General features: G+C 47.0%; 1 protein-coding gene across 3 annotated transcripts in view; it reads left to right on the top strand.

Annotated features, from left to right (window-relative positions):
- The first annotated feature begins 8632 nt into the window (after positions 1 to 8632).
- prkx (protein kinase X-linked) overlaps positions 8633 to 25488 on the top strand; it is a 97761-nt gene continuing 80905 nt past the window's right edge. For all 3 annotated transcript variants that reach the window (XM_033023359.1, XM_033023357.1, XM_033023356.1), the window contains exon 1: positions 8633 to 9037. In XM_033023359.1, the coding sequence (XP_032879250.1) occupies positions 8887 to 9037 (151 nt within the window). In that variant the 5' untranslated portion in view covers positions 8633 to 8886. The remainder of the gene's footprint in view (positions 9038 to 25488) is intronic.

The raw sequence follows: 25488 nt of genomic DNA, 5'->3' as shown, positions 1-25488 counted from the left end.
TCCTGCCTCTAGTGTGTCCAAACCCTTAACATCTTATATGTCTTTGGTGCTCCCAAAGACGTACAGGTTTGTAGGTTAATTGGCTTCGGTATCATTGTGAAATGGTCCCTGGTGTGTGTAGGCTAGTGTTAGTGTGCGGGGATCGCTGGACGGCACGGAATCGGTGGGCCGAAGGGCCTGTTCCCGCGCTGTACCTCTAAACTAAACTAAGCTAAACTAAACTAAATAAACCAAGATATGGAGATAAATTATGTTGTTTTGTTATAACTATTGTTATATCCATATAATTTATAAATGGTCATTATAAATGGTCATACAAGGTCATTCAGAAATATGCAGAATACCAAGCAGCCTCTGAAGCGAGGGAATGCAGAGAGATATCCTTCTTTTCTACTCGTTCTTCTATTTACTGTTTAACTTAGTGATGTGTAGTGTGCTGACTAGATTGGGAAAAAAAAAATCTAGTGGAGTTATGCATTAATCCAGCCCAAAAGAATGGATCGCTCAATCTTTCTGTAGCTGCACATATGTCAGCATATTATTTTAGCTTTAATTTAGTTTAGAGCTACAGCGCGGAAACAGGCCCTTTGGCCCACCGAGTCCACGCCGACCGTCGATCCCTGCACGCTAACACTATCCTGCACACACTAGGGATAATTTACAATTATACCAAGCCAATTAGCCTACAAATCTCCATGTCTTTGGAGTGTGGGAGGAGCGCGGTGCACCTGTAGAAAGCCCACGCAGGTCACGGGGTGAACATACAAACTCCGTACTGACAGCACCAGTGGTCGGGATCGAACCCGGGTCTCTGGTGGTGGAAGGCAGAAACTCTACCGCTGCGCCACCGAGCCACCCCTCTCGAACATAAAACATAGAACAGTACAGGACGCGCACAGCCCACAAAGTCCGTGCCGAACACGATGCCAAGACCATCTCTTATCTACCTGCACATAATCCATTCCCCTCCATTCCCTGCGTACCCATATGCCTATCCAAAAGTCTCTTAAATGCCACTATTGTATCTGCCTCAACCACCAACCCCGGCAGCACAATCCAGGCACTCACCACCCTCTGTATAGAAAAATTTACCCCACAATCTCCTTATAGCTGAGCCCTCTAGTATTTTATTTTTCCATCCTGGGAAAAGGGTTCTGACTGTCTACCCTATCTGTGCCTCTCAGATCTGTGCCTCTGAATAAGATAAAGATAGACACAAAATGCTGGAGCAACTCAGACGGAAGGAATGGGTGACGTTTCGGGTTGTCTGAAGAAGGGTCTCAAACCGAAACGCCACCCATTCATTCTCTCCAGAGATGCCGCCTGTCCTACTGAGTTACTCCAGCATTTTGTGTGTATCTTCGATTTAAACTAGCATCTGCAGTCCTTTCCAACACATGAATAAGACGAATATTAATAATGAAATCTTTTCAACCAAATCCATATTTTATTGCTGACTACCGACAACTTGGACTTCGGAAATGGAGCTAAAACCTGGCGACTGTTGTATATGGTTTCAGCGGACTATTCCTATGCACTGTATACATAATCAGGCATTGTGACTATGTATTGTAATAGTTTAATGAACTGTATGGAAAAAAAAAAAAAAATTGTGCCTCGGTGCATGTGATAAAGAACAAATTAACCCAATGACTGAACCTTCCAACCATCAACTAGAGAGCAGTCGTGAACTACTATCTACCTCATTGGAGACCCTTGGACTTTATTGCATTTCTCTTGCACTAAATGTTATTCACGATGGTCCTTATATCATGTACCTGTACACTGTGGACACCTCGCCCAAACTTGTCAAGGTAAAGTCACTTTTCGGTTTGAATGTCTGTTTTTAGTTCAATTTTAGGTCTATTTTAGATATGATCATTTTTAAGTGGTATGTACTTATTCTGTTTTTATTAATTGCACTGACAAAAACTGATGAAAAACAACTTTTTCATTTCTTCTGTGTATGTAAGTACTCGGTGAAATTACAATAAAGTTAATACTGTATTGTCTTTCCGCTGACTGGTTAGCACGCAACAAAAGCTTTTCGCTGTACCTCGGTACACGTGACAATAAACTAATGACTATTGACTTCAGCTTGTATTCTTTATTAATCAAATGCGTTTCAATGTTAGGATGATGATTCATGTCCGGTTCTGTTGATGGATGTTTTTATATTGAGGCGTGTTCATCCCTGTTTGAGTTGCTTTGGCATTAGCTGTGTGTTTTGTTTTATTTATTCAACATCTCCTTTCAGCTGTGTGCAAGTGCTTGTCAGGAATTGTTGACATCTGACACTTGCATTGATATCAGTTTACTAACCCTAATGAAATGAGTCTCAGCGGATTCAAGTGACCGATTTATCCTTCTCTTTACTCTGTTTCTTCCTTGGTCTCAGACACCATATATGGTGTATCAAATGACTCAGGTTAATGAATGTTTTTCAGCTAAACGTTTGTTATTCCTTATCTGACCAAGCAAACAGAGGCCGAAACAAAGAACTGCACATGCTAGTTCATACCAAAGATAGACACAAAATGCTGGAGTAACTCAGCGTGTCTGCTTGCCTTTGATAGACACAAAGTGTCAAGCAGCATCTCTGGAGAATAAGGATGGGTGACCTTTCAGCCCGGGACCCTTCTTCATACTTCTTCTGACAAAAAGGGTCCCAACACAAAACGTCACGCATCCATTTTCTCCGGAGATGCTGCCGGACCCGCTGAGTTACTCCAGCACTTTGTGTCTATCAAAGGCAAACAGAAGGCAGATAGTTAATAAATCAGAGTGAGGCCCAGCGCAAATCGGAGGAACACCACCTCATATTTTGCTTGGTTAGTTTGCACCCCAGTCGTATGAACACTGACTTCTCTAACTTCGGATTGCCCTTGCTTCCTCTCTCCATCCCCTTGCCCTTCCCTGTTCTCCCACCAGTCTTACTGTCTCCGACTACATTCTATCTTTGTCCGGCCCCCTCCCCTGACATCAGTCTGAAGAAGGGTCCCGTCCCGAAACTCCAGAGATGCTGCCTCACCCGCTGAGTTACTCCAGCATTTTGTGTCTACCTTCGATTTAATTTATCTGTTTATTCATGGTCAGCAGTGTGGCACAGTGGTAGAGTTGCTGCTTTACAGCGCCAGAGACAAGGGTTCAATCCTGACTACGGGTGCTGTCCAAATGGAGTTTGTACGTTCTCCCCGTGACCTGCGTGGGTTTCCTCTAAGATCTTCGGTTTACTCCCAAACACCAAAGACGTATAGGTTTGCAGGTTAATTGGCTTGGTATAAATGTAAATTGTCCCTGGTGCATGTAGGATAGTGTCAATGCATGGATTCGGTGGGCCAAAGTGCTTGTTTCCACGCTGTATCTCTAAACTAATCCAAAATTATTTGATTGAAAGATACAGCATGGAATCAGGCCCTTCGGCCCACCAGGTCCACATGACCTTTGATCACCTGTTCACAGTAGTTTTATGTAATCCCACTTTCGTATTCACTCCCCACTCACTGGGGTTAATTTAGAGGCCAGTCAACCTGCAAACCCACACGTCTTTGGGATGTAGGAGGAAAACCTGTGCACCAGGAGGAAACCTATGTGGTCACAGGGAGAACGTGCGAACACGACACAGACAGAACGTGAGGTCAGGAACCATATAACCATACAATTACAGCACGGAAACAGGCCATCTCGACCCTTCTAGTCCGTGCCGAACACTTACTCTCAACTAGTCCCATCTACCTGCACTCAGACCATAACCCTCCATTCCTTTCCCGTCCATATACCTATCCAATAAATGTTTAAATGATGGAAACGAACCTGCCTTCACCACTTCCACTGGAAGCTCATTCCACACAGATACCACTCTCTGAGTAAAGAAGTTCCCCCTCATGTTGCCCCTAAACTTTTGTCCCTTAATTCTCAAGTCATGTCCCCTTGTTTGAATCTTCCCTACTCTCAATGGAAAAAGCTTATCCACGTCAACTCTGTCTATCCCTCTCATCATTTTAAAAACCTCTATCAAGTCCCCCCTTAACCTTCTGTGCTCCAAAGAATAAATACCTATCTTGTTCAAACTTTCTCTGTAACTTAGTTGCTGAAACCCAGGCAACATTCTAGTAAATCTCCTCTGTACTCTCTCTCAGGAACGTGAGGCTTCTATATTTGAAAAGCATTACCAGCATTTGACCATCACTGGCAGTCCCAATTACTGGGACTTAAGAGCGGCACAGTGGCGCTGATGTAGAGTTGCTGCCTTACAGCGCCAGAGAACTGGATTCGATCCTGTCTACGGGTGCTGGCTGTATAGATTTTGTATGTTCGCCCTGTGGCATTGTGGGTTTACTCCGGCTGCTCCGGTTTCCTCCCACATTCCATAGACGGGCGGGTTTGTAGGTAGTCCGCTATGCCACTCACTGTTCCACCCAGTAGATTCTTCTGAATTGTTGATAATGCAAGTCCAGGCAAGTAGAGTATATTTTTTGATGGGACACAAAGTGCTGGAGTAACTCAGCAGGTCAGGCAGCATCTTTGGAGAACATGGATAGGTGAACCTTCTTCAGTCTGAAGAAGGTTCTCGACTCGAAAAGTCATCTTATCCATGTTCTGCAGAGATGGTTTAGGTTTAAGTTAATTTATTGTCTTATGTACTGAAGTTGTTTTGCATGCTATCCACACAGTCAAATATAATCAAATACATAGATACAATTGCTTCCACATCAAGTACAATAGGTAGAGCAAAGGGGAAGATACAAAGTGCAGAATAAAGTTCTCAGCATTGTGGTGCATTGTATCAGATCAGTTCCACAGACAAAGTCCAATGTCCACAATGGGGTAGAGGTGAATCAGACAGTACCCTGGCTTATTCCGGAAGTGGCGGCGCTGTTGAACAGCTGCGGCTCGCCTGCAGTCCGTCTGTTTTTACTTTTTTTGTTGTTGTTTTTGTCTTGCTTTAGTTAAATTTTAGTTTATTAGGTTGTGTTATGTGTGGGTGGGGTGTGAATGTTTTTATGTCTCTTCCTTCGGGGGAATGCGACTCTTTCTGTCGTATCCCCCCCTTCTCTGCCTCCGTCTGCGCTAAGGCCTAATGGCGGAGCTGGCGGCCTCCAACTGCGACCGACCTCGAGGCTCCGGAAGCAGAGCCAGCCAGGACTTACCAACGCGAGGCTGGCCGAATTCGGAGCTGTGGCGGCGTTCCGGCGTTCCGGTGGCAGCGGCACGACTCGGGGCTGAGGCGGCGTTCCGACGGCGGCGACCTGAATCCGGGGCTCGGCCGCGGGACAGTGGATGACATCGTCGGGAGCTCGCAGGCCACAGGATGGTGACCTGTTTTTCCGGAGCTCCCGCGGCAACAGCTGCATCCGCTGGACTGGAGGGCGGCATCTTCAGCAGCTTTGACCACCCCGGGCCGCGGAGCTTGAACCGGCCCGTTCGCGGAGCTCGGTTGAGCCGCGGGACTGAATTACCATCGCCCGGTGGGGTAACAACATCGGAGGCCTGGATCGCCTCAGCGCAGAGGGAGAATAAGGAGGGAAGAGACAGTGACTTTAAGACTTTTGCCTCCATCACAGTGAGGAGGTGCCTGGTGAGCTCACTGTGGTGGATGTTAATTTGTGTTTATTGTGTGTTTTGTTATTTATTATTATATGTATGACTGCAGGCAACGACATTTTGTTCAGACCAAAAGGTCTGAATGACAAATAAAGGAATCTAATCCAATCTAATCTAATCTAATCTTATGGAAGGAACGGCAGATTCTGTAGGAAAAAAAGTCACAAAGTAACTCAGCGGGTCAGGCAGCATCCGTGGAGAACATGGGTGGTTGATGTTTCTGGTCAGTATCCTTCTTAGAGGCGTTTGGTGTGCCATCTTGGCTGTCACACCAGTGTGCTTGGTCCACAACAGATTGTTGGTAATGTTAACGTCAAGGGTGTGGCAAACTGAGCGCAGCTAACAATTTTTCACTTTTGGTTTTATGGCGACTGCAGGAGGAATGTCAGTAAGTTGAGTGAGGCAAGGCAGATCAGGACATGTCGGCAGTTATGCTGAAGGAGGCTACCTGGAAACAAAACCACAAATTAATATTATCAACAGGTCAGTTATCATCTGTGGTGAGAGAACATATAATCATAGAGTTTTAAACAGAATGTTTATGTACAGAACCACAGTGGCGCAGCTGATAGAGCTGTTCCCTCACAACGCCAGAGACCCAGGTTCAATCCTGACCTCAGATGCTATCTATGTGGAGTTTGCAAGTTCCACATGTGACCACCTGGGTTATAGAAACATAGAAAATAGGTGCAGGAGGAGGCGATTCGGCCCTTCGAGCCAGCACCACCATTCATTGTGATCATGGCTGATCGTCCCCAATCAATAACCCGTGCCTACCTTCTCCCCATAGCCCTTGATTCCACTATCCCCTAGAGCTCTATCTAACTCTCTCTTAAATCCATCCAGTGATTTGGCCTCCCTGCCGTGTATGGCAGGGAATTCCACAAATTCACAACTCTCTGGGTGAAAAAGTTTTTTCTCACCTCAGTCTTAAATGGCCTCCACTTTATTCCAAGACTGTGGCCCCTGTATGATGTCGCCCAACATTGGGAACATTTTTCCTGCATCTAGCTTGACCAGTCCTTTAATAATTTTATATGTTTCTGTAAGATCTATTATCTTACAGAGTAGAGCGTAGACACAAAATGCTGGTATACCTCAGCAGGACAGGCAGCATCTCAGGAGAGAAGGAATGGGGCGACGTTTCGTGTCATGACCCTTCTTCAGACTGATGTCAGGGGAGCGGGGGGGACGGAGATAGAATGTGGTCGGAGACAGTAAGACTGGTGGGAGAAATGGGAAGGGGAGGGGTTGGAGAGGGAAAGCAAAGGCTACTTGAAGTTAATATGGAGTAGAGGGTGGGATAGGATGAAAACAATGGAGGGGTGGGATCAAACCAGCTGTCCATCAGACCCAGGGCGGGGTCTATTCCATGGGGGTGGGATCTGGACGAGGCAAGGCTCTGATAGGATGAAAGAGGGAGAGGGAGGAGCACTCAGGGCTCAATCAGAACAAGGGGGTGGGACCTAAAGGAGAGGCCAGGCAGGGATAGGAGGAGTGGGTGAAAGGGCGGGGCTTAAGACAACTGCCAAACAGAATAAGGGGTGGTATCTAGAGTAAGAGTATGGAAGTTGGGAGGTCATGTTGCAGTTGGTGAGACCACACTTAGAGTATTGTGTTCAGTTCTGGGTACCATGTTATAGGAAAGATATTGTCAAGCTGGAAAGGGTTCAGAGAAGATTTACGAGGATGTTGCCAGGACAAGAGGGCGTGAGCTACAAGGATAGGTTGAGTAGGCTGGGTCTCTATTCCATGGAGCGCAGGAAGATGAAGGTTGATCTCATAGAGATGGCAAAATCATGAGAGGAATAGATCGTGTAGATGCACAGAGTCTCTTGCCCAGAGTAGGAGAATCAAGGATCAGAGGATCGAGGATTGGTTCAAGGTGAAGGGGAAAAGGTTTAATAGGAATCTGAGGGGTAACATTTTCACACAAAGGGTGGTGGTTGTATGCAACAAGTTGCCAGAGGAGGTAGTTGAGGCTGGGACTATCCCCAACATTTAAGAAACAGTTGGACAGGTACATGGATAAGACAGGTTTGGTGGGATATGAACCAAGCGCAGGCAGGTGGGACTAGTGTAGATGAGACATTGTTGGCCGATGTGGGCAAGATTGGGCCGAAGGGCCTGTTTCCACACTGTGTCTATGACGATGATCTATTCTAGAGGCTCATGTTGAAGAAGGAACTGCAGATGCTGGAAAATCGAAGGTAGACACAAAATGCTGGAGAAACTCAGCGGGTGCGGCGGCATCGATGGAGCGAAGGAAATAGGTGACCGAAGAAGGGTCTCAACCTGAAACGTCACATAATCTAGAGGCTCAGTTGGGACAATAGGGTGGAGGGGGTGGAGACTTGGGCCACCTGTCAATCCTGGAGGGGGCAGGGCCCTGGTTCACCTGTCAATCATAGAAGGGTGGAGCACAGGGGGCAGGGTCTGGAGTGAGCGGCTCGGATAGGACGGATGGGGAGAGGGGCGGGGCTTGACCCACCAATACGTCATTACAGGGGAGCGGGGGCGGGGTCGAGTGGAGGGGGCGGGGTCGAATGGAGGGGGCGGGGGCGAATGGAGGGGGGGGGCGGGGCCGAGTGGAGGGGGAGGGCGGGGTCTAGTGGAGGGGGAGGGCGGGGCCGAGTGGAGGGGGAGGGCGGGGCCGAGTGGAGGGGGAGGGCGGGGTCGAGTGGAGGGGGAGGGCGGGGTCTATTGGAGGGGAGGGCGGGGTCTAGTGGAGGGGGAGGGCGGGGTCTAGTGGAGGGGGAGGGCGGGGTCTAGTGGAGGGGGCGGGGTCTAGTGGAGGGGGAGGGCGGGGTCTAGTGGAGGGGGAGGGCGGGGTCGAGTGGAGGGGGAGGGGTCGAGTGGAGGGGGAGGGCGGGGTCTAGTGGAGGGGGAGCGCGGGGTCGAGTGGAGGGGGAGGGCGGGGTCTAGTGGAGGGGGAGGGCGGGGTCTAGTGGAGGGGGCGGGGTCTAGTGGAGGGGGAGGGCGGGGTCTAGTGGAGGGGGAGGGCGGGGTCTAGTGGAGGGGGAGGCGCCAACCGTCAGTGAGCGAGCGAGCGAGCGGCAGCCCATCCGTCCGTCGTGTGTGAACGCTCACCGGCGTCCCTTACAGTCTGATCCGCCGCCACCACAGTCTGATCGGCCTCCATCACTTTAGCCGGGCACACTGGTTTACGGCAGCAGCGGGAGGAGGGAGAGCGAGAGACGGAGACAGACACAGGCAGAGAGAGAGAGAGATGAGCGACTGCCTCTGAGGGGACGCGAGTGGAGGAGGGGGGGGGTCGCTAAAATGGCGGCGCTGAGGGTGAAGCCGCCAACCTGCGGCTCCGGCTCGGCAGCCGAGCCCGCCCTGCGTCTGCCCCTCGTCAACGGCGACAAGACGGCGCCCGACGAGCCCCGGGAATACCAGCTGGAAGACCTGGAGACGGTGGCCACCGTGGGTGAGTCTGGCGGTCGCCATCACGGTCCTCACTCGCTCCCTGGACCTGCCCCCCCCCCCCCCATCCTTCCTTCCTGGTCCTCCCCCCCCCCCCCTTTCTCCCTGGTCCTCCCCTCTCCCAATCCCTGGATCCCCCCTCCCTGGTTCTCACCCCTCCCCCCACCCCCCCCCCTCCCTGGTTCTCAACCCCCGCCCCCTCTCTGGTTCTCACCCCCCCCCCCTCTCTGGTTCTCACCCCCCCCCCTCCCTGGTTCTCACCCCCGCCCCCTCTCTGGTTCTCCCCCCCCCCCCCCCCCCCGCCCTGGTTCTCACCCCCCCCCCCCCCTCTCTGGTTCTCACCCCCCCCCCCTCTCTGGTTCTCACCCCCCCCCCCCTCTCTGGTTCTCACCCCCCCCTCTCTGGTTCTCACCCCCCCCCTCTCTGGTTCTCACCCCCCCCCCTCTCTGGTTCTCACCCCCCCCCCCTCTCTGGTTCTCACCCCCCCCCTCTCTGGTTCTCACCCCCCCCTCTCTGGTTCTCACCCCCCCCCTCTCTGGTTCTCACCCCCCCCCCTCTCTGGTTCTCACCCCCCCCCCCCTCTCTGGTTCTCACCCCCCCCCCCCCCCTCTCTGGTTCTCACCCCCCCCCCCTCTCTGGTTCTCACCCCCCCCCTCTGGTTCTCGCCCCATCCCCGGTTCTCACCCCCCCCCTGGTTCTCACCCTCCCCTCCCCGGTTCTCATCCCACTCCCCCCCTCCCCGGTTCTCACCCCCCCCCCTCCCTGGTTCTCACCCCGAACGCTCCCCTGAAGTATGAACAAGTGATTTTTGCTTGTTCCTTCAATACTTCCAATTTTTAATATTGAACATCTGTGGATAGTTTTTAGCATTTGTTGTTTGAATGGTTTTGCATATGTCCCATGTTTATTATTTTGTAATTGAATTAACTTTTTACATTTAAAACCAGCATTTATTACTGAACACTTGCACATACTTGGCCGAATCTGACATGCATGTGTGTTTGTGTGGGAGGGAAAAGAATGGAAAATTGTTAGTTGCTCAACTTTTTGTTGTCTTGGTTCCTGGTGAATTCTATCCTTGGCTTTGTTCTCTTTGGAGAGCTGTTCTTTGATTTGAACGATGCGTTGATGGGAAGAGGCTACAAGAATCCAATGCAGCCATGAATCTGTGGCTTGCTTTTGGTCTTTACTGGATGTCAGTTTTTAATACCAGTTTCCATTGTTGCATTTGATGTAGATTTTATCGGAGTCATTTTTATTAATTGGATGTGATGCTGATGGTGTTTTATCAGAAGGGCTGCCGTGCACATCCCTTTCCAATTGGTTTTAGTTCTTTGTCGTCGAAAATACTGTACATTAATATGTCACTGAGCATTTTCAGTGAAACCATTTGTATTATAGCCAATATATTTCCTAGAAAAGCTGTACTGTCAGTTATGCCACTTGTGGAGCAATGATGGATTAGATTTGTCATGATCTAACTGGAATTATTGGTTTGCTTTTCTAAGGTATGTTTACTTGCGTTTTTGGCATTTGTTCAATTGCCATCACGTTTGCTTCGAAGGTTAAAGTTCTTGGGTCTCATTCATTTGTGTTTTTTGTGCTTATTTTTAATAGGGTGGATTTTAAAATGCGTTTTTGTTTCCGTAGAGCACTTATACCCATTATTGTCTCGTGATCCGAACATCGTGAGCTGTTTTGGATAATTTATTGTTCATTGAGTGACTTATTGTCACATGCATGCCATCAATCAGGACTAATGAAATGTATGAGGAATGTTGAGTGTTGGATGTTACCTTGCGTAATACAGATGTACATGATTATGTGCTGTGACTCAAGGGAGACAATCTACATTCTGATCTTCCACTTTTATTACCCCAACACAAACTGGCTGCAATATAGTTAAATTTGCCCATATTGATATTGTGTTATCTTTATCAATAGCAGTCGAAGAAATTAAAGCAGATAAGTTATTTTTTAATTTACTTTTAAATTAAACTTTAAAATTAAAGCAAAATTAAAGACCCAGCTGGAAACACCCAGCCGTTCAGGTCACGTCTGTGGAAAGTTTAGTTTAGTTTAATATTGTCATGTGTACCGAGATACAGTGGAAAGCTTTTGTTGTGTTTTATCCGGTCAGTAGAAAGTCAACTGCCTACTGACTGGAAAGAGAAAAGATAGACAAAAATGCTGGAGAAACTCAGCAGGTGAGGCAGCATCTATGGAGTGAAGGAATAGGTGAAGTTTCGGGTCGAAACCCTTCATCAAACTGATGTGGGGATGGGGGTGTGGGGGGGGGGGGGGAGGAAAGAAGAAGAAAGGAAGAGGTGGAGACATTGGGCTGTGGGAGAGCTGGGAAGGGGAAGGAGTGCGAACTCAAGATTACCTGAAATTGGAGAAGTCGATGTTCATACCGCTGCGGTGTAAACTACCCAAGCGAAATATGAGGTGCTGCTCCTCCAATGTGCGGATGGACTCACTCTGGCCATGGAGGAGGCCCAGGACAGAAAGGTCGGATTCGGAATGGGAGGGGGAGTTGAAGTGCTGAGCCACCGGGAGATCAGGTTGGTTAATGCGAACTGTGCGGAGGTGTTGGGTGAAGCAATCGCCAAGTCTGCTCTTGGTTTCAGATGTAGAGCAGTTGACACCTAGAGCAGCGGATGCAATAGATGAGGTTGGAGGAAGAGCAGGTGAACCTCTGCCTCACCTGGAAACACTGCTTGGGTCATTGGATGGAGTTAGGGGGGAGGTAAAGAGACAAGTGTAGCATTTCCTGCGGTTGCAAGGGAAAGTACCAGGGGAGGTGGCGGTTTGGGTGGGAAGGGATGAATTGACTAGGGAGTTACGGAGGGAGGGGTCTCTGCGGAAAGCCGAAAGGGGAGGAGATGGGAAGATGTGGCCAGTGGTGGGATCCCGTTGGAGATGGCGAAGATGTCGGAGGATTATCTGTTGTATGTGACGGCTGGTAGGGTAAAAGGTGACGACAAGGGGGACTCTGTCCTTGCAAAGAGTAGGAGTAAACGGGTCCTTTTCACAATGGCAGGCAGTGACTAGTGGGGTACCGCAAGGCTCAGTGCTGGGACCCCAGCTATTTACAATATATATTAATGATTTGGACGAGGGAATTGAATGCAAGTTTGCGGATGACACGAAGCTGGGGGGCAGTGTTAGCTGTGAGGAGGCTGCAAGGTGACTTGGATAGGCTGGGTGAGTGGGCAAATGCATGGCAGATGCAGTATAATGTGGATAAATGTGAGGTTATCCACTTTGGTGGCAAAAACAGGAAAGTAGACTATTATTTGAATGGTGGCCGATTAGGAAAAAGGGAGATGCAACAAGACCTGGGTGTCATGGTACACCAGTCAAAAGTAGGCATGCAGGTGCAGCAGGCAATACAATACAATACAATACAATTCAATTTATTGTCATTTGGACCCCTTGAGGTCCAAACGAAATGTCGTTTCTGCAGCCATACATTACAAACAAATAGACCCAAGACACAACATAATTTACATAAACATCCATCACATTGCTGTGATGGAAGGCCAAAAAAATTTATCTCTCCACTGCACTCTCCCCCCCGATGTCAGAGTCAAAGTCAAAGTCAAAGCCCCCGGCGGGCGATGGCTAATTGTCCCGCAGCCATTAAAGCCACGCCGGGTGATGCAAGGCCGCACACCGGGTCTTGATGTTAGAGCCCCCGGCGCGCGCTCGCAGTCCCGCAGCCATTCCAAGCCGCGCGGGGCGGTGCTGTAAAGCCCCGCTCAGGTGCTCTTCAACCCCGCAACTCGGGCGGGAGAAGTCGCCGTTGCGGAAGCCCTGAAAAGCGGTCTCCCTCCAGGGACCCGCGGGCTCCCGGTGCCGCCCGCCAAACCCGCAGTTGCAGCCACCGAATCTCCGGGGGTCTGGTCGCAGCAGCGTCCACCACAGCTCCACCCGCTCTGGACTCGGCCAGCTCCGCGACGGTGAGGTGAGTAGTCGGCACCACAGCCCCCGGTCTTCCTGTTGGAGGCCGCTCCTCGTTGCAGCCCCAACGACAACGGAGACCCGACAAAGAAAAGGTCGGGTCTCCCGTGCAGGGAGAAATTTAAAAGTTACCCCCATCCCCCCCCACACCACCCCCACCCCCCCATACACATACCCCAACAAAAACAACAAAAACTACATAAAAACATAAGACATAAAATAATAAAAACGCAGACGGACTGCAGAGGCCGCTGCTGACAAAAGTCGCGCCGCCCACCGAACACCGAGGCAGTGAAGAAAGCAAATGGTATGTTAGGATTCATAGCAAAAGGATTTGAGTATAGGAGCAGAGAGGTTCTACTGCAGTTGTACATGGTTTTGGTGAGACCACACCTGGAGTATTGCGTAATGTTTTGGTCTCCTAAGCTCAGGAAATACATTCTTGCCATAGAAGGAGTACAGAGAAGGTTCACCAGACTGATTCCTGGGATGTCAGGACTTTCATATGAAGAAAGACTGGATAGACTCGGCTTGTACTCGCTAGAATTTAGAAGATTGAGGGGGGATCTTATAGAAACGTACAAAATTCTTAAGGGGTTGGACAGGCTAGATGCAGGAAGATTGTTCCCAATGTTGGGGAAGTCCAGAACAAGGTGTCACAGTTTAAGGATAAGGGAGAAATCTTTTAGGACCGAGATGAGAAAAACATTTTTCACACAGAGAGTGGTGAATCTCTGGAATTCTCTGCCACAGAAGGTAGTTGAGGCCAGTTCATTGGCTATATTTAAGAGGGAGTTAGATGCGGCCCTTGTGGCTAAAGGTATCAGGGGGTATGGAGAGAAGGCAGGTACAGGATACTGAGTTGGATGATCAGCCATGATCATATTGAATGGCGGTGCAGGCTCGAAGGGCCGAATGGCCTCCTCCTGCACCTATCTTCTATGTTTCTATGTTATGAGTGGGGGGATGGGGAGTGAGAGCGGAACGACGGGATGTAGAAGAGACCCTGGTGAGAGCCTCATCTATAGTTGAAGAGGGGAATCCCCGTTCCCTAAAGAATGTGGACATCTCCGATGCCCTGGTTTGGAACACCTCATCCTGGGTGCAGATGCGGTGTAGACGGAGGAATTGGGAGAAGGGGATAGAGTCCCTACAGGAAGCAGGGTGGGAAGAAGTGTAGTCCAGATAGCCATGGGAGTCGGTGGGTTTGTAGTAGATGTCGGTCAGATGTCTGTTACTTGCGATGGAGATAGTGAGGTCAAGAAACGGTAGGGAGATGTGGGAAATGGTCCAGGTGAATTTGAGTGCCGAATGGAAGTTAGTGGTGAAATGGATGAAGTCAGTGAGTTCTGCATGGGTGCAGGAGGTAGCACCAAGGCAGTCATCAATGTAGCTGAGGTAGAGTTCGGGGATCGGGCCACGGTACGCCTCGAACAAGGATTGTACGACGTACTGTACAAAGAGGCAGGCATAGCTGGGGCCTTGTATTTGGAGGAAATGAGTTTTGTTGAGGGTAAGGACCAACTCCGCTAGGTGGAGGAGAGTATCGGTAGATGGGGATTGGTTGATTCTGCAGTCGAGGAAGGAACGGGAGGGCTTTAAGACCCTCCTCGTGGGGAATGGAGGTGTAGAGTGACTGGACATCCATGGTGAAGGTGAGGGAATGGGGGCCTGGAAAACGGAAGTCATGGAGGAGACGAAGTGCATGTGAGGTGTCTTGGACATAGGTAGTGAGGGATTTGACCAGGGGGATATGATGGAGTCGAGATATGTGGAAATAAGTTCTGTGGGACGTGGAGGTATGTGGAAATAAGTTCTGTGGGACATCGAGGTATGTGGAAATTAGTTTGATGGGACCGAAAGAGAAAAGGAGTCAACCTTTCAGGTTGAAGACCCTTCATCAGAACTGGGAAGGAGACAAAGCATGCTTGTTAAACTGCATGGATGGTGGGGGTGGGGGAGCTGCCTCTGATTGGGTAAAACTGGGGTGACCATGTCGATTAAGCTTTAAACAAAGTTACAGTTGGTCAGTGAGTAAAGGCAAGCAGTTTGAGAATGAGAACATGGACAATAGAATGTGGACAAGACAGGAGCATAAAAAAAACACTTTGCCTTTATTTTCGAATTCCAGCATCTGTGGCTTTAAAACTTTTTATCATTATTCTGTTTCAATTAGCTTTGCAAACTAGCAACTATAATTCACAGTCGTGCTTCCAAGTAAATGTATTTAATTGTAGTTCAAAAAATCAATTTGAAGCATTGTTCCAGTGAGAATGATCTTCAATTATATTGGTTGAAACATTCTTTGATTTTGATTGCAACTTGCTATTTAACTTAGACTTTAGTGATTACTAATAAAATAAATGGAAAATGTTGGAAATACATAATTGAATCCTTTATTTGTCATTCAAACCTTTCGGTCTGAACGAAATGCTGTTGCCTGCAGCCATACATGTAATAATAACAAAACACAATAAACACAAATTAACATCCACCACAGTGAGTTCACCAAACACCTCCTCACTGTGATGGAGGCAAAAGTCTTAGAGTTACTGTTTCTTCCCTCCTCTTCTCCCTCTGCGCCGAGGCGATACCCCACCGGGCGATGGTAAGTCAGTCCCGCGGTTCAAGCTCCGCGGCCCGGGGGTGGTCGAAGCTGCCGCCCTCCAGTCCAGGACGCAGCTGTTGCAACGGGTGCTCCGGAAAACAGGCACCAGCCTGTGACCTGCGAGCTCCCGACATTGTCCTCCACTGGCCCGCGGCCGAGCCCCGGATCCAGGTCGCCGCCGCCTCAGCCGCCGGAGCACCGTCTCCGCCCCGCACCGGGCCGCCCACACGGCAGCGTCTCAGCACCGCACCGGGCTGCCCCCACGGGAGCACCTTCCAGCCGGGAGCAGGTCCGCCCACACCGGAGCGCCTTCCAGCCGGTAGCCGTGCCGCCCGCACGGGAGTGTCTCAGCCCCGCGCCGTCCGCCCTCACCGGAGCGCCGAGTCGTGCCGCTACCCGGACGTCGCCACAGCTCGAAGACGACCAGCCTCGCGTTGGTGAGTCCTGGCTGGCTCTACCTCCGGACCCTCGAGGTCGGTCGCAGGTTGGAGGCCGCCAGCCCCGCCATTAGGCCTCAGCGCAGACGGGGGAAGAGAAGGGGGATACAACAAAAAGTCGCATTCCCCCGAAGGGAGAGACAGAAAGCCCTGTTTCACACTTCCCCCACACACATAACACCACCTAATAACCAAAAAAATTACTGAACTAGACAAAAAAAAAAAACAACACAAAATAGTAAAAACAGACAGACTGCAGGCGAGCCGCAGCCGTACCACAGCGCCGCCACTTCCGGAAGAATTGAACGTTAACATTTCAGCTAAGTAACATTACATTACAGCACATGATAGGTTGTGAATCTGGAGCTTATTTTTCCTCCACGAATGCTGCCCGACTTGCTATGTATTTCCTTCATTTTTTGTTTTGGATTTCTGAGGTTAATTGGCTTTTTGATTTGGAATTGTTGACTGGATAACAACTAATTGATCTGTCTGAGGTCAATAAGCAAACATTTACTTACAGGGTGAAACCAAGTCTAGTGTTGGATTATCAGTGGTGGCCAACTATGAATAACTTGCTGTATAGACTTATGAAGATTTGTTTCTATGTGACCCAGTACCCAAACATGATTTGCAGCCTTAATGTGGATAAGGGTGTCCAAAAAAAAGCTTTGATTACATAAGTCAAATAGATTCACCTGTTTGGACTAATTTTATTTCTGCTTTCTTCACTTGAGTACTGCAAGCATATTCAATGTCAGATTAAATTTTACTAAACGATTCCTAGTTAAAATGTTAGTCAAATTGCTAACCCTGCAGTTGAAAATGGTTGTATAAAATTTGATATTCACTTGGAGAAGGCGCCATCCAAGGTATTTTGTTAACATGGCCACTGTTTGCCAGGCCACCAGGATTTCTGAACATCTAGTTTACTGACTAGTCTAGAACAAGAGCTGGACGGCCAGAGAGCAGTCAGTATGTGCAGCAGATCCATGGTTAGGGTCTGGAGTGCAGACAGGGCAAAGATCTTGACAGTGGCCCGGTGTGGCTGGAAACAAGATTGGGATCCAAAACATCTGGCAGAATGGTTGGTTTGAGTGGATTGGTTTGCAGCTGAAAACAGGATCTGGAGTCCTTTTGTGTTTCCCACAATCTTTAAGCGCACTGGGTTCACTGGAAAATGTATTGATTAAAAGGTTAAGAACAATGTGTAGTTTGGTACAATTAAGAGTCACATCCAAGTCTGCTATTACAGCAACACCAAAATCCCACAGGTTCCAGATTATCAATGTATTGGTTGTGATTATTGTATAGTGTCATGAGAGAATATTTGCCATTCTTTATGCCAGCGTTCTTCACTTCTGCTGTTATTTTTTTGTTAGTTCAGCAGTTTATGATGAACTATCAATTCTGAAAACATTATTCTGTATCCCAAAATGATAACGTAATTGTTACTCCTTGCAGAGCACTACTTAATTTATTTTGGCCTGTAAAGAAGAGCTTACATTCAAAGGCATTATGTTCCAAGTATCTCATTTAAGATCCTACAAACAAGAGACATTTTAGTCAGAGGAACATAGATAACACATATGGAAAGGAGCATGTGATATCCTTCACAGTTGCCCTGATGATGGTGATTCATCTCTTGAGGATTTTCAGTACTTTGAACCAGTGGTGAGAGGAGCATCTGTGCAGTTAGAATGATAAGGTAATAATAATAATATATTTTATTGTCATTGCCAATAAACGCAACGAGATTTGGTATGCAGCTTCCATCCAATGTCATAACATAAATAACTAATAAAATTTAGATTTAGATACCCCGAGAACATGGTTTGTAAAGAACAGTAAAATAGTCAAAACAGTTCAAACAGACTAAAATGCAGATGTGTCTGTGCGAGGTGACCATCCAAGGAAGACAGTCCGGGGGGGGGTGGGGGGTGGGGGGCACTCAGCAGGGCCGGTTCAGAGCCGCAATAGCTCTGGGAATGAAGCTGTTCCTGAGTCTGGAGGTTTGGGCGTAGAAGGCCTTGTAACGTCTGCCGGAGGGAAGTAGTTCGAACAGACCATTACAACGGTGTGAGGAGTCTTTATGGATGCTGACGGCCTTCCTGAGGCACCGTGTGTGGTAATGCCCTCCAAGGCTGGTAGCTGTGTCCCAATGATCTTCTGCGCTCTGTGGACGACGCGCTGAAGAGCTCTCCTCTCTGCCTCCGTGCAGCTGAGATACCACACAGAGATGCAATACGTTAATATGCTCTCTGTGGTGCAGCGGTAGAAGGTTGTCCCGATTAGTAAAAGGGGAGATGCAACGAGACCTGGGTGTCATGGTACACCAGTCATTGAAAGTAGGCATGCAGGTGCAGCAGGCAGTGAAAAAAGCGAATGGTGTGTTAGCATTCATAGCAAAAGGATTTGAGTATAGGAGCAGGGAGGTTCTATTGCAGTTGTACAGGGTATTGGTGAGACCACACCTGGAGTATTGTGTACAGTTTTGGTCTCCAAATCTGAGGAAAGACATTCCTGCCGAGAAGGTTCACCAGACTGATTCCTGGGATGTCAGGACTTTCATATGAAGAAAGATTGGATAGACTCTTGTGATTGCAATGATTGTGCCATACATGACCTACTGTACAACAACTTGGTCACTGGCATGTAAGTCCACACTAAAGCCTGTTGAAATTGCTTATAAACAAGCCCTAAAAACTTGTGACAAAAAGCCCAGAATGTACCATCACTGTAGCATCCTGAAGAAATTTGATCTGCTGAGCTGGGAAAACGTAATAAAATATTCGGACTCGATTTTGGTTTACAAAATCTTCCGTGGACTAGCCCCACCTCCGTTAAACGATTTCATAAAGAAAAACACAAATAGGTCGACAAGAGCAGCCTCCAGGGGTGATTGTATAGTCCCGTTTAGGAAAAGTGTCTTTGGGCAGTCAGTATTTTCATATCGAGCGTCGCAGACCTGGAACGCGATACCATGCGTCATACGGGATCTGCCAACCCTTACCTCATTTACCAAACATCTAAAAACATGGTTACTGCAAAATCAAAATTGCAATCATAATCTACCTTAAAATTATCCTATGGTACTCTTTTATTGCTACTTTTTTACTTTATTGTTTGTTTTGTTTTTATTTTTGTCTTTTGTTTTTACCTTGTTTGGGATGTGTTGTGTTGGGACTAAAGATGGAAATTAGCTACTGGCTACAATCTTGCATATTACATGCAAATGTTTATTAATATGCACTGTCTCTAATAAAATCAATTCAATTCAACTCGGCTTGTACTTGCTAGAATATAGAAGATTGAGGGGGATCTTCTATAAACTTACAAAATTCTTAGGGGGTTGGACAGGCTAGATGCAGGAAGATTGTTCCCGATGTTGGGGAAGTCCAGGACAAGGGGTCACAGTTTAAGGATAAGGGGGAAATCTTTTAGGACCGAGATGAGGAAAACATTTTTCACACAGAGTGGTGAATCTCTGGAATTCTCTGCCACAGAAGGAAGTTGAGGCCAGTTCATTGGCTATATTTAAGAGGGAGTTAGATGTGGCCCTTGTGGCAAAAGGGATCAGGGGGTATGGAGAGAAGGCAGGTACAGGATACTGAGTTGGATGATCAGCCATGATCGTATTGAATGGCGGTGCAGGCTCGAAGGGCCGAATGGCCTACTCCTGCACCTATTTACTATGTTTCTATGTCAGCAGCTGTCTTTTTTTAATGTCCTCAGGAAGAACAGTCGTTGCTGTGCCTTCTTGACCAGCGCAGCGGTGTTGGTGGATCATGTGAGGTCCTCTGAAATGTGAGTGCCCAGAAACTTAAAGCTGGACACTCTCTCCACACTGGCTCCGTAGATGGAGATTGGGGCGTATTCTTCATTATGTGACCTCCTGAAGTCAATAATCAGCTCCTTGGTCTTGGACGTGTTTAGTGACAAGTTGTTACGTGTGCACCAGTCCGCCAGGTTCTGCACCTCCGCTCTGTATTTTGTTTCATCACCGTTGGTGATCAGCCCAATCACTGATTGGGCTGTTGTGTCTGTTGTGTCGTCTGCAAACTTGACGATGGTGTTGGTGTCGAATGCAGGAACACAGTCGTGTGTGAAGAGGGAGTAGAGCATGGGGCTCAGTACACAGCCCTGTGATAGTGGAGGACAGGTGCGGGCCCAGTCTCACTGCCTGCGGTCGCTCCGTCAGAAAATTCAGGATCCAATCGCATATCGGCGAGCTGAGGCCTAGCTGGTGAAGTTTGGTGGTGAGCTTGTTGGGATGACCGTATTGAATGCAGAGCTATAGTCTATGAAGAGTATGCTCACGTACGTGCCCTGTCTATCCAGGTGAGTCAGGGGTGCCAGAAGGTGCTTCCATCATCACCAGTTCAAGTAAAATGTGCTGTATGTGGTCAACATTATTTTTTAATTAGCTTGCTATTGTCATGGTTATCTAGTAATCTTGAATTTATTTTCAGGTTATACTGTGCTCTTTTATCTTATTTTGATTTATTTCTACAGTAAAATAATATGGTTATGCTGTGGGGGAGGGAGTTGGAAGGTTGCCTTTCATACTGTTGGTGTTTTTATTTCATTCTTCCCTCTGCAAACGTGTATTACTGTGCTTTCTGGAAAATGATTTAAATGTGCCTTCCATTTACTTCCAAATAGTTCTAAGATTGCACAGTTCCGTATGGACAAGTAATTTCATGATTTATGTATCATTGATTGTTTTATAATGGCTTCCTTCTGAACGTTTAATAAATTGATGTTCCTCACTCTGAAACAAGTTGAACATTTTAAACTTTTAAGGGTGTTATTGATTTTCACTTGAGCTGCTGCATTTATTTAGTCTGGATAATTTTGTGTTTACTGAAATGCTTCTGCTTGTGACAAAGGCTGAGACTCCTGTAAATGAAATGCATGTTTTTTTAATAGTAACTCAAAATCTGTTTCATTTTCTGAAATAAATGAAACAAAATTTGTTTCATTTTGTCAACTGATATTAATAATACAGAAAATGGCAATGACAATTTCCTGCATTATCTCCAGAAGCTTGATTCCCTAACCATTCAGAAATATAGTGGTCTATGTTGAAGTGTATTGAATAAACACAGGAACTAAGCCTCCACAGTGCCCCAGTGAAGTAAATTCACCCTCTGGAAAGATTTTGCCCCATTTCAGACCTTCAATACCAATCAATGCCTTCTATTTTAAACTCATTGGCTAGGGGAAAATTCTCCCTATCATTGGTATACATTGGGTATGCAAGCAAAGAATTTTGCTGTGCCTTGTCACATCTGACAAAGTATTCCATTCCAAGCCCTGTGGATGTTGTATGATTTTTAAATGTTTTATTATCTGTAGTTTGGAAGAACACAGATCTAGTGTGCTTGATATGAAAAATTGCATTAATGGGGATCAGAGGGTATGGAGAGAAGGCAGGTACGGGATACTGAGTTGGATGATCAGCCATGATCATATTGAATGGCGGTGCAGGCTCGAAGGGCCGAATGGCCTACTCCTGCACCTAATTTCTATGTTTCTGTTTCTATGTTATATCTTCAGGATTCCAGCATTTTTTCATCCCACTACTGTTAGGCTGACGTCCCTGCTTTAAAAAAAAAAAAAAAAAAAAAAAAAAAAAAATCCTTATTAAATAGTTGAGTCATATTTGCTATCCTCTAATCTACAAAAACGTTCAAACATCTATAAACTGGAAGAATCAATCATTACATCTGTTGTCACCTCTTTCAAGTTTCTGGGAAATATATCATCACGTTTTTGGATTTTCACCTCTCTACCTTTTGTTCTTTTTGAATAATTTCCTTCCGTTCCTTATTCTCACCAGACTGTTGCAACTCCCATCCTCACAGTACTCCCCCATGTATAAGTGATAGATGCAATACCTGCACTTGTTTACCTGTTCTTACTATCATCAACTTTGTTCTGTATCCTATCACAGACATTATCTTGTGTTCAAGAAGGAACTGCAGATGCTGGAAAATCGAAGGTACACAAAAATGCTGGAGAAACTCAGCGGGTGCAGCAGCATCTATGGAGCGAAGGAAATGGGTGACTTTTCGGGCCGAAACAGCTTCTTCAGACCTGGGCTTCAAATTCCTGGGCGTGCACATCTCTGAAGATCTTTCCTGGTCCGAGAACACTAATGCAATTATCAGTCTGAAGAAGGGTTTCGGCCCGAAACGTCACCTATTTCCTTCGCTCCATAGATGCTGCTGCACCCGCTGAGTTTCTCCAGCATTTTTGTGTACCTACAGACATTATCTTGTTCTCTCTATCTACTCCTTTTCTACAACGTAAATCTTATTAAATAGTTCAGTCATATTTGCTATCCTCTAATTCGGTAAAACATTCAAACATCTATAAACTGGAAGAATCAATCATTCATTATTTCTGTTGTCACCTCTTTCAAGTTTCTGGGAAATAGATGTCATGTTTTTGGATTTTCACCTCTCCACTTTTTGTTCTTTTCGACTAATTTCCTTCAGTTCCTTATTCTCACCAGGCTGTTGACCTTTTGTGGTGCACTAAAGTGCTTGACCTCACATTTTTCTACATTGTATTCTGTACAGTCTCATCTAGGAGAACTTGGAAATGTCACTTGGTCCCCTCCTGACAAATTGTTGCTATAGATGGCGAGTAGCTGGCCTATTTTTTCTGCTGTATAGCACTCTGAAGATCAGGATGCCTTTATGAAGTAGGAAAAGGTCAGGTTAATGACCGCTTATCAGAAGTGGAAAGTGAAAAACTTGTTTCATGTTGCAGAAAAGTGAAGCATTTATAGGGTGCAAACCAAACTTGTCAAGGTAAAAATTGCTTTACAGGCCAGCAGTTATTAACAGTAGGAGAAGCAAATAAAGGAACAATATGAAGCTGAAATAGCCAGCAAAAAAATAGGTCTGTTTGCTGAAACTCGTATGTCAGGCTGTTATTCATCGATTACAGCTCGGCATTTAACACAATCATCCCCTCCAAGCTGGTTACCAAACTCGCAGAACTGGGTCTCTGCGCATCCCTCTGCAATTGGATCCTCGACTTCCTCATTCACAGACCACAGGCTGTTCGTATTGGTGGAAATGTGTCAGCCTCGATAACAATGAGCACGGGAGCACCTCAAGGCTGCGTGCTCAGCCCCCTGCTGTACTCACTCTATACCCATGACTGCGTAGCGAACCACAGTGCGAACTCCAACATCAAGTTCGCTGATGACACCACTATTGTGGGGCGTATCACTGATGGGGATGAGTCAGAGTATAGAAGAGAGATCGAGCAACTGTCCATATGGTGCCAGCGCAATAACCTGGCCCTCAACACCAGCAAAACCAAGGAACTGATTGTGGACTTTGGAAGGAGTAGGAGGGGGACCCACAGCCCCATTTATATCAATGGGTCGATGGTTGAAAGGGTCAAGAGCTTCAAATTCCTGGGCGTGCACATCTCTGAAGATCTTTCCTGGTCCGAGAACACTAATGCAATTATCAAGAAAGCTCATCAGTGCCTCTAATTCCTGAGAAGATTACAGAGAGTCGGTTTGTCAAGGAGGACTCTCTCTAACCTCTACAGGTGCACAGTAGAGAGCATGCTGACCGGTTGCATCGTGGCTTGGTTCGGCAATTTGAGCGCCCTGGAGAGGAAAAGACTACAAAAAGTAGTAAACACTGCCCAGTCCATCATCGGCTCTGACTTTCCTTCCTTCGAGGGGATTTATCGCAGTCGCTGCCCCAAAAAGGCTGGACGTATCATCAAAGACCCACACCATCCTGGCCACACACTCATCTCCCTGCTACCTTCAGTTAGAAGGTACAGGATCCTGAAGACTGCAACAACCAGGTTCAGGAATAGCTACTTCCCCACAGCCATCAGGGGAACCTGGCTCGGACAAAACTCTGATTATTAATAACCCATTATCTGTTATTTGCACTTCATCAGTTTATTTATTCATGTGTGTATATATTTATATTATGGTATATGGACACACATCTGTTTTGTAGTAAATGCCTACTCTGTTCTGTGTGCTGAAGCAAAGCAATAATTTAATTGTTCTATACAGGGACACATGACAATAAACTCACTTGAACTTGAAATTATTGAACTCTGTGGTAAGGCCTGAAGGCTGCAATGGTCCTGGCAGGAAGGTCAGTGTTTTTCCTTCAGCTTGTTGGCTATCTGTGGAACAATTTCGAGCCCCAAGCCAGAAAGGTCAGAGTGGGTATGAAGGAACTGCAGATGCTGGTTTAAACCGAAGATAAACACATAAAGCTGGAGTAACTCAGCGGGACAGTTAGCATCTCTGGAGAGAAGGAATGGGTGAAGTTTTTGGTCGAGACCCTTGTCTGAAGAAGGGTCACCCATTCCTTCTCTCCAGATTTGCTGCCAGTTCCATTGAGTTACTCCAGCTTTTAGTGTATCTAAGGTCAGTGGGGATGGGAGGGAATTTTAAAATTACAGGTGACAATTCAATCTGGGTAAAGGAATGGAGATACATTACAATCTGTGTCAAGACTGTTCCAGGGTGGTGAGAAGGGAGGAAGTAAAAGTTGGTGAGAAGGGAGGAAGTAAAAGTCTCTTAACAACCCATCCTCACAGTACTTCCACATGTATGTGATACTGCCCTCTTTCACTTCTTCTTATCAACTTTGTTCTGTATCCTATCACAGACATTCTTCCTCTCTAGAAGATCATTTTTCTACAAATTAATGTAAAAATTAATCTGTCTGCAAAAAAAAAGGAGAGCAGGTCAGGCAGCATCTGTGACAGGAAATGGACATTTAAAGTTTATGATAAACACCATTAACATTGAAATAGTAGAGGGGGAGTAACTGGTAGAGGGAGGGGGGAAGAAGAGATGTCAAACTATAGATGTGTGGCGTCAGCTAATACACGGGCCACTTATGGTCGAACCCTCGTCAGTAGATACGAGGGCTGGCATGTGACGTCATGGGCTAGAGGCAGTGTCCTGCTACTTAAGGTTATCTCTCCTCGAGACCTTGGCAGTCAACAGGTAGCTGAGCCCGAGAGAGCAACCTCGCTCAGCTACAGCAGCAATGATAATATAGTTAGCGGACCAAACTAACGTGTAACACCTGAATAAACTCCTGTTTGAACCTGCCTGACGTCTGGCCTTATTCACCACGTTTGGTGCCGCTACAGATGGCTTATTTTTGTTGCTGAACTGGTAATTCTGCTACACATTCTACAGTGCCCTCCATAATGTTTGGGACAAAGAGTCATCATTTATTTATTTGCGTCTGTACTCCACACATAGCTACATGACTACTTTCATTGCTGTGTCCCAAACATTATGGTGCCCTGAAATGGGGGGACTATGTATAACACTGCTGTAATTTCTACATGGGGAAACCAAAATGAATAAAAATGGCCTTTATTAGAATCTGACAATGTGCACTTTAACCACGTTATTTTTTT

Source organism: Amblyraja radiata, chromosome 6 (assembly GCF_010909765.2).
Source record: "Amblyraja radiata isolate CabotCenter1 chromosome 6, sAmbRad1.1.pri, whole genome shotgun sequence".
NCBI classification, from domain to species: Eukaryota; Metazoa; Chordata; class Chondrichthyes; order Rajiformes; family Rajidae; genus Amblyraja; species Amblyraja radiata.
The sequence above is the reverse complement of the archived record's forward strand: the minus strand, read 5'-3'. Positions and strand labels throughout refer to the sequence as shown.